The sequence below is a fragment of the Alnus glutinosa genome, chromosome 2, assembly GCF_958979055.1.
Source record: "Alnus glutinosa chromosome 2, dhAlnGlut1.1, whole genome shotgun sequence".
In the NCBI taxonomy this organism is placed as follows: domain Eukaryota; kingdom Viridiplantae; phylum Streptophyta; class Magnoliopsida; order Fagales; family Betulaceae; genus Alnus; species Alnus glutinosa.
Window position 1 is genome coordinate 19,848,805 of NC_084887.1, and position 13,769 is coordinate 19,862,573.

At 37.6% G+C, this 13,769-nt stretch overlaps 1 protein-coding gene across 3 annotated transcripts; it reads right to left on the reverse strand.

Annotated features, from left to right (window-relative positions):
• Positions 1–323: 323 nt before the first annotated feature.
• On the reverse strand, positions 324–11,256 carry LOC133861563 (reticulon-like protein B8). Of its 3 annotated transcripts, none has more exons than XM_062297350.1 (6): positions 11,100–11,256; positions 7,716–7,909; positions 7,454–7,634; positions 7,197–7,338; positions 6,391–6,460; positions 324–679 (listed from the first exon to the last, which is right to left on the reverse strand). In XM_062297350.1, exons 2-6 carry the CDS (start codon positions 7,897–7,899, stop codon positions 510–512), a joined length of 747 nt encoding a protein of 248 aa, XP_062153334.1. In that variant the 5' UTR covers positions 7,900–7,909; positions 11,100–11,256; the 3' UTR covers positions 324–509. The 3 variants fall into 3 exon arrangements, with proteins under 3 accessions (XP_062153334.1, XP_062153332.1, XP_062153333.1); XM_062297348.1 differs by having other exon boundaries at positions 7,197–7,344; XM_062297349.1 differs by having other exon boundaries at positions 7,197–7,344; positions 7,716–7,904; positions 11,100–11,255.
• Positions 11,257–13,769: the final 2,513 nt, after the last annotated feature.

Consider the following 13,769-nt stretch of genomic DNA (forward strand, 5'->3'; position numbering starts at 1 on the left):
AGCTTCTCTTCATCTCAAAAATTTCATTTTAGCGGGCGATTCTCTCGCAATCATACTAGCCCTCAATCAACCTTCTCTTACTATTAATTGGAAGATTTCCCGAATCATTTTTGACAGCCTCTGCACTGTTCGCGCCTCCTCTTTGGAAGCTAAAAAGTTTACAAAAGTACTAACTTCTCCGCCCACCATGTGACCACGGGTCATCAAACCCTCAACCATTCTCAAATGCTGCTTCTTAGAGAGTGATCAGTCACCGTTTTACAATATCACAAACTCTCAAAACAAGATTCAATTGAATCAGGATTCAAAATAGCGGCAAAGACTATTCTTCAAGTGGAGCTTTTCTTTTAATAGTCTTGACTTACAGAGACCTAATTGTCCGGTTCAATCCAAATAAACATGATTTTTCATTTTCTCTATCCATTCAAATACATATTTAAACTTCATCCCCATCGACAGATGAGATGAACAATAGATCTTCAAGACCTTGATTATTTTACTAAATTATTCTACTCAAACTTCTTTCCCTTGAGCTTTCCCTTAGGGATCTTGCTAAGGACACCATCATCCAGCTTGCGGTAGTTATCTTGAATCTGTTGGAGGACCTTATACACAAAGCTGTCAACTTGATCTTCATACCTCTCATAAAAGACTGGCAGTGTGTGGGCAGCAACAATACCTAAAGAAAAAAATAAATGTCATTGAAAAACAGTTGCATTGAAAATTAAGCTACATCAGGTATATATATATCGTCCAAATGGTTCTCAATCTCCATGCATGTTTCTGACAAAAGCAGGGGGACAAATTTTCAATGACAAACTCTAGAATGAGCCAAAAAGAAGGAAAATTGCATCCCTCAATCTTCTTATGGTTTGGCTTCATTTGGTTTTCTGATAGAAGTAGATCTATGTCATCATAAAGAAAATGTTTACTTATTGATCCTTTACTGATCTCTATTCTAGACCTTGAAAATGAACAAAAAGTAGCCTCAATTTCATTTTTTACATTTACTGTTAGGATTGGTGCCCTAAAAACCAATTTGAATTCAATATTTTTTTAATGAAGTTGCATAATATTGAGATTCATGATATTTGGATAGTTATAATTTATGGGATGAATTGCAACCCTCTGAGTTTTATTTTATGTGATTTAGGCATCAACTGTGACTAATGCATAGAAAATCTAGATTATAAATTCTTTATAACTTGTAATTCGAGTTCATAGTCAATGATAAAATTTGGCATTTTATTTGCGAAGACTACATGTTAACTACTATATGATACAATGATGTGTCACTATCATTGAAGTGGAGACTTCTAGTAAACATGCATTTGGAATGCATTGAACTTGATCACCATGGGAATGTGTTCTACAAACTACTATCACATGAATACATTTCTCATATATACTAAATTGCAAATGACTCTTAAACCTAAGAGAATGGTGAATCCATATTTGAACTATCAATCACTTTGACTCACCACCAAATGAGATCTTGTATGGTCAATACCTCCTTATTTTGGATGATTGCATTGAGCATTGTGGGAACACGTGTTCTCAATATGACATCCATAATCTCCACAAGAGTTATAGGCATCCCTTCAAGATAACGGGTTACCTGACGGAAACCAAAATTATGTTGTGGGTAACGAGTTTGAATTTCTCAACCCGAAGGCCTGGTTTAGGTCTGAGAAAAGCCGAAAAACCGCCCCACCCAGACCCGTGCCCACCCCTAACCCCACCAAAGGGTGGACGGCCATAGGGTTTTTTGTAGACAAAAATCAATCTTTTCTCTCCTACACGTGAAGAAGAGAAAGAAAGAGAGTCGCTCTCTTTCTTTTTATAGTTAAGCAAAGAAATATATATATTAAAAAAAATAAAAAAAATGTAAGGCGCCTCTGAGCATATTGGAAGTAATCAAAAGAAACCAAACATGAGCAAGGAAAAAAAAAAAAAAAAACAAAACAAAAGAGAAAACCCACAAAACCCTACAAACAGCCGAGACACCAAGACCCACAGCCCAAACCCTAAACCCGCCAAAAACACCCTAGATTACATTACATCAATAGTCATTTTGCCTTTACCCCAGCTAGAATGATCAGCCCTAGCATCAAAATTAATCGAACATTCTAAGCTATTAACCTCTCTACTCCCTTTAGGCTTAACAGAAGTAGGACCCTCTTGACACTGACCCTCATCAATTAAAGTTAGGAAGTCCAAAAAACTCTTCTCATCACCCTCAAAAGAGATCCCCATAGTGTGATTGCACTCTTTTGTATCCTGCACAACCTCGGGGTACCCTAAAACCCCCACCTCTACCTCCTCTCCAATGCCAGCCCCATCCAAATCACCCCTCTGCGATGATTCTCCCATCTCTGAGGGAAATGAGAACCTGCACTGCGGGACTTGGACCAAGAAACCCCCGCCAAAGAAAACCTTTCGCTAGGGGAGAGATAGTGGTTGCCTCCACAAACTCAGCAATCAATCCGATCAACTTTGCATCCTTCATCTTCCGAGAATACCTCAACACCGACTTGGAATCCGATAGATACAGAGGTGCCGCAAACTCTGACATCATGGGACGCGGGAGGCGGAGCCTATCACCCAGCGCTACCGCCCCTAAAAGGTCACCGGAAAAAGCTTACCCACTGCCTGCCTTCCAAACTTGTGAATGGTCACCAGAGAACGAAGCCGAAGGAGAAACCCCAACCGAAACAACCTGCCCAGACCCTGCCGACAACGACCCAAACTTGATCACCGGACCTGCAAAACCCCCAAAATCAAACAAGAATAGAGCAGCGGAGGTGGACAACACAATCGCAGCTTTGGTGCCTACAAGCTAATTGGTCGGAGCAAACAACCCACCATCTTCAGCGTGAACAGAGAATAACGGATTAGTAACTTGAAAGTCACCCACGACTTCTTGCGACGGAATAAGAACATCAGTGGCAGCCCGTAGAAGACTTCTCCAAGAAAGTCTCCGAGATAGAAACCTCTAATGGAACAGAACAAGCATGTTCTAAATATGCTGAAATAGTAACCGAGAAGCCCAAAGCTTCTGGTGCCAGAGAAGAACCCTCAATGTCCGCTGAAGACAAAGACACACCCTGACTCGAATTTTTAAAAACCCAATCCCGCTGAGAATGCATCGGATCCATAATCCGGAGCAAAACCCATCTTTTCGGCCTTCTTGATGTTGGGCATAAAGCCCATCCTCCTGAATCCAACCTGTAAACCGACCCCTCTAAGCACATAAATAACAAGCTTATACACCCGGCCCAAACCCATACTGCCCAATTTCCGTTTCAATCCAAAAGAAGAGGTCCTGCCCAAGTTCGTTAAACGCCCGCACACCCAATCTAGCCATACACCAAAGATCTCAAGAAGCTTCTTGAAGATCCCATCCTCCTCTTGCCCCAAAGTTTTACATTCACACTCGACGTCACCCTTTGTAACCTTACTCTTCGAGCACACCTTTCTACACCCTCTGCAACTTCGATCCTTCAAGCCATCAGCATGACGATCTTTACCCAAAGGACTAGAAAGAGTCCTCTCCAAAGCGAAACAATCCATTGCCTGCTAGACCATCAGCTGCTCCAGACCCAGCGGGAGAATCTTCTCCACCTCGCACCAAGCCACCTCCGCTGACTGGACCAAAGGCCGGCCACCTAAGGTAGGGACGGTTGACGGCGAGTGCACGACCTCCGCAAACGACAAAGGGCCTGCTACCTTTCCAAGAAACTCCCACACCAGCGCGCCTCCAGAAGACGGAACCTCCACCGTGGCTTCAAGAAAAGCAAGAGCTTTACTCAACTCCCTAGAAACACAGCTCCGGCCCCGCCAATCCTGGCCTTCAAGAAACAGGGTCATCCCTCTCCAACCACCAACGGCGTAGACCGCTACCTCCAAAAACCAGCCAAATCTATTCCCACATCTCCGAACAATTGTCACCTTCGAACCCTCCCTATAGGATTTAATGAAATCCTTAGAAACAGCATTGCGCAACACCTCTTCCCCCATGGAAACCAACTAAGCAGCACATCGCGAGCCCAATAGAACAAACCCATAAAATCCTTTCCTCTTTTCCACCACCCTCAGCTCATCTGACCCATTCACCACCGAGAAGAGGAAAGATTTAGCTTGCACAAAGAAACGGCTCTCCACCCCAACCTCACACGGCACCCCCGAGGGGAACGCAACAGCTATGCCACCGCATGACGACTCACATGGCCGCTAGCTACGGTGTCACAAGCTACCCAAAGAACAACTGATGACACGACCAGGCCAAACCAGAAAATGAGTGTTGTTTGAGAGAGAGAGAGAGAGAGACCAGATAATCTGAAATAACTAAGAACATTTTAAATGTGATAAATGTGGAGGTGGCAAAATTATAACCATATGAACTGAAAACATTCATTCAAATTGAAGGAATAGGAAAGTAGATCAGAAGGTCTTTGGAGCGTTCTTCACAAGGTTTGATCTACATACCATCATGCTTGAAGAGAAAATATTAGTTTACATCGTCTTTTATCTTATGATCTTTTTTTTTTTTTTTTTGGTTAGTAAGAAAATTTCATTAAAAAAGCGTAAGGCGCCCCCAAGTACACAGGAAGTATACACAAGGACAACTCAGCTAGCCCACATAAAAAATCTAAGAAAACTCACAGGGAACTACAAACCCACAACTCCCAAAACCCACAAGAGACCCAAAATACAAAAAGAAGCCCCCAACAAACACCATCAAACACCCAAATTACAATAAAAACCCCCAACAAACACCCGAGATACAATAAAACCCCCGAGATATAATAGAACCCCCATAATACAATAAAACCCAAGACGCCCCCCCAATACAAGAAAACCCCCAAGATACAATAGAACCCCCATAATACAATAAAACCCAAGAGTCCAAGACCCCCCCTAATACAATAAAACCCTCATGCAAGAAAACCCCCAAAACAACCTGAACAAAGAAAAAACCCGAAACCCAGGAGAAATACCCAAAAACCGAATTACAAGGAAAAAACCCGAGGAAAAAAAAAAACTGCAGTGGTGCCGGCGCGTGACGGCCCCGAGCGGCTGCCAGCTCCGGCACATGGCGGAACCAGCCGAAGACGAGCGGAAACTGCCGTTGTAGCCAACGGAGCGGCGCGTGCGTGGAGAAAAGGTCCCAAACGCCGTAGATCTAACACCCAAACGCGCGCCGTTCCAGCCACCCGCAGCAGACCCGACGGCGGGGAAGAGCCGGACGACGACAGAGAGTCCACCGGTGAGACGCGTGCACGGAGAGGAGGGCCCAAAAACCGTAGATCTACACCCCAAGAAGCAAAAGCCACGCACACCGGTGCGGTGGCCAGCCACAAAACGCCGACGACGGAGCAGACCGGAAACAGCCGGTGATGCCTTAGACGGGACGCGTGAGAGCAGACGAAAACCCAACCACCGCAGAACAACCCAAAAGCAGAGAAACCCAAAAAAAGACCAAAAGGAAAGAGAGAAACAACTAGATCTAAGCAAGAAGAGAACCGGAAGAGGAAGGAGGGGGGGAGCCCCCCTCCCCCTAGACAAAATCAGTGAAGTGACCTAGGTTTTGGTAGAGAGGGATACGAGAGAGAGAGTGTTATGATAGAGTCCCCATGCCCATTTTAGCCCATAGTTGGCTTTGATTTTACTCTTATGATCTTACAAGAAAAGTAATAAGAGATTAACGGGAAATTCAGCAAAAGGTTTTGATTTTTCGAAAATTGGTTTCCAATAGTTACTCATGAGGAAAAAGTAAATACATATGAGTCTCAGCCATCCCCAATCATTCGAAATCTTTGCTGGCTTCAATTTCAGGCAAACATACAAAAGCTCTTGAACCATTCACTAGGCCTGGTCATGCTATTTCAGCAATAGATTACATGGTTCACATTAGACATGCTTAATCAAAGGCCATCTGTAGAATCCAACTAATCGAGCAAAATGAAAAGGTAATATCCCAATAGATTTATTATCCACAATCCCCAGATAAGTGGTATATCATTTTCCATCTTTATCAAATACCAAACAACTTACCGGCCAATTAATTTTGTTAGTTCCATTTTTTTAATTATGCTACTTCTTGCAATCATGTTTTCCGATTTTCATAATGTTGGATCAATTTGAATAGGATATATACAAACATGTGGTTTATCATATTATTAAATACCCCACAGTTTCTCCAAAATACTGAAGAGAAAGATGAACATGCTTCTATGGACTTTGGCTTGTTCTACATCCAAGATATTGAGAAATACACAAGCATTGGCTAAAATATTAAACTATACAATCAAAAGCACATATAGTCTCCAACCAGAACAGTATAAACTTACTAGGAGATTCTAAAATATAAGAAGTAAAATTACTCACCAACATACAGAACAGTCAGAAAACTGAACCAGCTTCCTAACACAGCAGCAGCCCACAAGCTTGCTAAAACCTGCGAGGATTCCTTGACATTTAATTACTATCTCCCAAAAGGAAATATGATAATCTAACAGGTGGGAATCATTGGGAAAAAAAAGACAGCAATAAGAAATCTTCTCTTCCATTACAGTGGAGCCAATTACAAGCTTATCCAATAGTATTCAATAGATTCATTACTGATTTTGCAAATTAAGTTTTACATTAGGCAAAATATTAACATTTGAATTCAACCTTTCAAAACGCATGTTCAGATTACCACACATCATCAGTCAGTGGTAGGATGGTATTCAAAATTAAAGGAAATTTAGCATCATCAAATAAATATACCAAAAAGTAAATTTATGATGCAAAAGGCAAATAAAACAATGCATGCACATATCAAACATGAAATAATATAAGATCAATTCATATTAATGAAATGAGATCAAACTTGACGTTTCTTCTTCCACCACAGAATTACAAACACAAACTTGATCTGATTCTTACAGAAGCTAGGGCCTTAATAATATCTATGGCCTATGCCATACTTCTCTCCCTTCTGCTTAGTTCTGACATTAACGTTTTCAGGGAAAAACAATTGAAATTTTGAAGCTAGTGCAAGGTTAGGCAGAAATCGCTTTGGAATAACAGAGCAATGAAGATTTAAAGTTCCAAAATACTAATGGGATATCAGGACGCAGTTATTTCTACTGTTTTCTGATTTATCAAGAGTTCAAACCTACCACAAGTAATTGCTAGTTCAAACATACCACAAGTAATTGCTTAATGTTTCCTCCGCTTGCAACATCCTGAAGGAAACTCAAAGCTCGATTAACCTCAGCACTTATTGTGATGGCAATGTTGACAAATATCTCCTCGGGCAGGACAAGACGGGGAACCTTAGTTTGTGACCTGCCACTGTGTGTAATATGTCACCACAAACTACAATGTAGCTCTACATCAAACAAACTTACTGAACCAAGAAAAACCAAAGAGCACAGAAGTGAGCATTTTAATTTAAGATCACCTGCTGAATAAGCCAGAAGCATTCGACCAAATAAACTGAGCAAGCATACCAAGAACAAGAGCGAAGAATACAAGTGTTAAACAATGGTACTCAAGCCATTCAAAGAGCACCCAGATTGCTGTTGCACCAGTTAAGAAACTAGCTGAGACCTTCTTGTTCCTCCATAACAACACATCAGCAGCTACACCATTCACAAGAATTCAGTAAGAACAAAAGTTATATAAATGACGGGATAGAAATAGACTGATCAGTATGATATTACATTTTCCTCCCCCCAAAAGATTGTAGACAGGCTTCTGGCGTCCAAACAGACGATTGAATTGAGAAGCAACAGGGTTTGATTTCTCTTCCCCAAAAAATGACACAGATTTCTGCTTTGAACCACTCTCAGCAAGAGTTTCCACAATGCTGCCAAAAATATTCTCAGCAGTTGTTTTCTCAGGCATTGTTCCTATGCTTCGAGTATCAACAGAAAACTATTGTCAGGATATGAACTTAATTGCTTTGTAACCTCACATCAATGGTAATTTTTATCTCCAAATGCACGGCAGTGAAAGGACACAGTCAAATTCAGTATATACATTTATCCGGAGGCAATGACATAGGCCACAAGGGTCTTTTTTGTCGCTTTAAGTAATGAGACACATGACAGGTCTTTAACCTGATCCTCGTGTTATTCCCTAATTCAAGACTCCATAATGGGCTTTTTGCAATCAGAAAATTTAAACTGGATCTAATTATCCTATTTAAGCATAGATTAAATTAGGAAAAAAATTAGACCAAGTAATAGACCTGTTCTATATATAAAAGCAGGAATTTGACACCCAGAAGTGGATAGTTCATAACAATCTTAAATGTCAATCTTGGTGAACATTAGATCGATGAGACAAAAATTTGATATTAAAATTCAGAAAATACCAACCTTATGCTCCATCTCTAATAAGGCATTGCACGACATCGCATTTATTTTCATTGTATGTAATATTCATATGATCAGTACTCTCATACAATACCCAATTAGTAAATGCATTCACACATCCTAAACATAAGAGATAGATATATCTTAAGCAATTATAATCCTAAAAGTGATAACAACTGGCTTACTGAGCCATTACACAGTGCATAACCTATTGTAGTAGCAATGCACATATTAAGTGAGGTAGCCATCATTGAAGAGGTAACCACAACTATTAAATTCCACAATCAATTAGGACGTTTTGAAACTCTGCCACAAAGAAGACCGAAAGCCTAAACATTTCTGCTATATAAGAAAAAATGCTAAAAAAAAATACAAGTGGGCCTCCCAGTCCACTCACTCAAACACCCCACATGTTGTTTGTCAAGTGTGTCAAAAGCCTAGCCACAAGGCAGTTCAATGTTACCACTGATTTGACCATTCATATCAAGGGGGATGATGCAGCACGGGGAAGAGTTTTCCCACAAAACAGAAAATAAAGACAGATTCCATGTTGGAAAGAGTCTCACCAGCCAACAATGGAGTTTGGCGAAGTCTCACCACCAAAGGGAATAGGAGTCGAACCTCAAAAAGAGAAGTCTCATTCTAACAACAATATCTCACTTAAAATCTAATTCTTCATTGATTTCTAAATTGTTACAAAAGAACACTTCAATAGACCGACAAAAACCCTAATCCTAATTTGATTGACTTTGGGCCAAGCCCATTATTAAATTACAAAATAACTTAAAATATAAAAATTAAACACTAATAACCTAAATAAAACTAAAAAACCCTATTATTATTTTTCCTCTGCATCATTCTCCCCTTTTTCGAAGAAACTCGTCCTCAAGTTTGGAATGTGAAGCATAGCTGAAAACTTTCAAACCAAAGAAAACTCACAAACACAATAGACAAATTGAGTCTCACAATCTTTCTACTATGACCACAACAAAGTCTCGCCATTGTGGGCGGGTTAATCTGTGGTGCTTCAGTCTACTGGTCCTTATACTCTAGAATGAACTCTTGATCAAAGAAACAACAAGAGAGAGAGAGAGAGAGAGAGAGAGAGAGAGAGAGAGAGAGAGAGAGAAGGTCCAGGGGGTGAAGCTCAAGTGTGTGGGCTGTTGGTTGGTTGTATCGGTGGAGGGATTTCTTTTCCTTCCTTTCGGTTTCTTTGCCTGCCGGTGGAAGTTGGGGATAAAAAATAAAAAGTACAATTGTTTCTTTGGTCAACAGATCAACCTAGTGCATAAGCAGCAGTAAGACTCGAAGCACCACAAAACAACCAGCCCGCAATGGTGAGACTCTGTTGTGGTCACAGTAGAAAGAATTTGAGACTCAATTTATCTATTGTGTTCGTGAGTTTTCTTTGGTTTGAAAGTCTTCAGCTCGTGTTTCACATTCCAATCAAACAATCGGTTCCACAACCCGTCTACCACTTTTCACTCACGAAATGTTTTACATGTTCTTGCCATAAAAAATATAAAAAATAAATAAAAATTCAATTATCCAGTTCCCACATGATCATCTTGAACACTTTGATTATTTTTATATGAAGGACGAAACCACAGGGAAAATTCTTCATGACAGCCAAAAAATGCTATCCTAAAGGGAACAACACAATACCACACCACATATTCATAACCCAACACAACCTCAACACAAGAGAAACTTTACACTTGTAGAAACCTCCAATTTTTTTATCATCAGAAAATGTGTATAGGCAGATTCGTAAGGTCTTGTTATTACCAGGACCATCATCAAGTTATAATAAAGGATTTGAAATCTCATAGCCCCATTCTTCAACCACCTTTATGCCTTACATAAAGTGCAAAACAACCTGAACACCGTAGGAAGAAGATCTCTAAAATTTTCTTGAGCCTAAGCATTTTTAAAATTTCTAGGGAAATATATATATTCGAATTCTGAAAGGGGGCACTCTGTTTCAGTTTCTCGGCATTTCTTTCTCTCTTTTCTCGACCAAAAAAACGAAAGAAACCTCAAATTGGAGTATATATCCATTCATAACGAGTGCTGCAGATTGCACGGCCAAACAAAAATTTCATATTTCAAAACAACCATTGCACGACCACAGCAGTTACAGTTCACATGCCATAAACAAATTACGAATACCGAGAGAATTTGTTTTTAAAATTATGTTTGGATGGTTTTGAAAAGCTGAGACAAAATTAGAAAAAGTTGGATAAAATTTGAGTAGAATTTGATATTTGAAAAATTTTCAGACACCCAAACATGCCATAAGTATTTTCACTAGAAAGCTGAACACTACTAAAAACCAATGTAAGGAAAATGTAAGCCAAAGCAGACATAGAGAAATGCATAAAAGGTTAGAATAAATCCTCAAAAAGAAAAAAAGGGAAAAGGCAGAAGAAAATTTGAGTTTGGAGCACTAATCTTGAGCATGACTTTAAAAAGTGAACCTCCAAGAGACTGAATTTGACACAACAGACCCAAAAATAATTAAATAAATAAAAATTATCAGAATCATCAGAATAAAAACCGCTAAACCTCAAAAAAGAAAAAAGAAATTAAATCAACCCATCATCTATATGACCCCATTCATTCAGCACAAAGCATCAAATTCTTACTAAGATAACTACTGAATCACACAATAAAATCAAAAAATAAAAATGAAAGAACCATATGCTGGGGGCTGAGGGCACAAACCAGAGAAAACGGATGGGTGTTCAGTGGAGACTAGAGCAAGATGATGAACCGGAGAGCAATGGGTTTTCACTTCTTTATGATGGCAGTCTGGCGTGGACTTCGAGCAGCATGGAAGACATGTAGGACTTGCAATCCGAACTGGCAAAAGTTGAGTGGCGGAACTGAAAATGAATTATGATTGGTCTGCAAGTGGCAGCCTTTGTTTAGTTTTCATTTAAAAACTAAAATAAAAAATTAATTCAAAAAACTAAAATCAAAATAAATAAATAAAGAAACTAAATATACGAATTGAAAAAGTTGCCTTTTTATTTTGGATTTTTAATTTTTTTTTTAAAATAAAATAAAATAAGGGTATTTTTAAAAAAAAAATACTGAAAAGTAGCATTTTTTTTTATATATAAAATGGTAATTTGATGTATCAAACTATCACACCTGTCACTTTGCAGAACTTTATTAAAAATGACTAACAATTGGGAGATTTTCTATATTTTTTCCTTTTTTTTTTTTTTAACTTTGTGGCGGAAAGTATGGAAAAGTTCCTTCCAAAATGTGCCTAAAATGTAAATAAAATTTACATGCATTTTTAGTAAAGCATATGAGATGCATTTTAAACATAAGAGGTGTTCAGTGTCATTCTCACATGTGTGGTCTCATAGATTTATTGGTGGATTTGAATATGTCTTGTACAGAAATAGACAAGAGATGTACAAAAGAATGAAACCAAACGTTTCTCTTTAAACATATTTTAATTTAATAGACTAAATTAATAAAATATAGTAGAAGATAATCCACGTTCCCAATTTTGAATATAATAGAATATAATACAAAAAAAAAAAAAAAACACTCAATCGAACACCCAAAGTAATTCATGATTACAAATAAATCAAACATAAAAATTTCATAATTTCAAAAAAATTATCAAATTGTTAGTATTATTATTATTATTTTTTTAAGTACAATGAAACAAAGAAACCAATAACTAATATGCTTAAGAGCAGGAAAAAAAAAAAATACCAAAAGGAAACAACTAACAACTTATCTTGAGAGTCTCCCTAAATGATAAAAGATTAAGGAAAGTAGCAAGAGAAATAGCTAAATCTTGTTGATATGCCAAGAGACTTAGAATATTATCAAAAGAAAGAGCATTATTAAATGCTCTATTACAATAAGAAATATGTTATTTACATAATTTTTACACAACAAAAAATATGTTATTAAAAAATATGTTAAAAATATTAATATTATTGTGTAATTATTGTACAAAATTGTTATATTTCTTAAAATAATGCCCTTAATCACATTTTCGAAAATCTACCAAACCTAACGGTCCTGACCCATACTCAAGAAAGACGGCTCCCGTTCGGAATTTTGAGTTTTGGACCAGTATAAAGTAAAACCTAAAAGAGATTAGCCAACAACTAACTGCTTTGACCCGTTGAATGGTAGTTAAGAGGTAAAAAGTAAAAGCTATAAGAAAGTAGATGTAATTAAGTATGTCTTAATTATATATACCACATTATTATTTTATTACTATTTTATTGTATTATATGATAATGTTTTGTGAAAAAAAAAAAAAAACAATAGCCAAATGACGATATTACCTCAGTAGGATAAAATAATGGTTTGAAATATAACATTACTCTTTCAATTTTTGTCTTTAATTTTATATTTGAAGTATTGATTGTTTCAATTTAAATCTTAAAGCCTCAAAATATTTCAATATTAATTTCTTTCGCTTTAGTACAGCTCTTTTATATTAAATTATTGATGTAAAATGTATTTTATTATATTGAAATGACATTAAATCATAAGTTGGTCCTCACATAGAGACTATTTGATCAATATCAATTTTAAGAATCTATGCTCCTATTGTTCAAATTTGTTCTTTTTGTTTTTTTTTTTTTTTTTCTCAGAATAAAAACAATAACAAACAATCCAAACAAAACACTCATTAAAATTCAAAAGCGTTTTTCACATTTATACTACATTAAAATATTTCTTTTAAAACCAAAAATAAAAAATATCATTTTCAAAACACATTAACCAACCTATATCTTTATATTTTTGTAAGACCAACAAATGGACTTATGCATCTCGAAAAACCTATATAAAAACATATGTTCAAGAAGTTTGTATGTATGTATAAGTCCTGCTTACGCAATACCAAAGGAAATGGGTAAGGGGAGAAACGACTCTATTGGAACTAAATAAGATAGAATAACTTATTTCTAGCCAAGGAGCGGGAATTGATGAGTTTATAAACATCACGGGTCCTCTTCCATTCAACAATTGCCTGAATTGGGTTCCTCTATGGGTTCCACTTATTAGCTATTCTCTCTTATTCAGTTCCAATAATGCCGTTTTCTCCCCTTACCTATTTCCCTTGGTATTGTGTAGAAAAAAATGGGGCTTGTCCCATATCGGAGAAGGAGCAAGAGATAGATGAGTTTATAAGCACCATGAGTCTTTTTTTAGTCAGCATTTGCCTGGATGTGGTATCTTTGTGAATCTTGCTTATAAGTCATTATCTCATATTCATCTCTGATAGTGTCGTTTATGTTCTTACTCATGTCCCTTGGAATTATGTAGGAAAAAAAAATTAAAAAAAAATTCCGCCTAAACCTCAACAACATAGCATGTAGGAGTGCCTCATGTAGGAGCTCTGAGCAT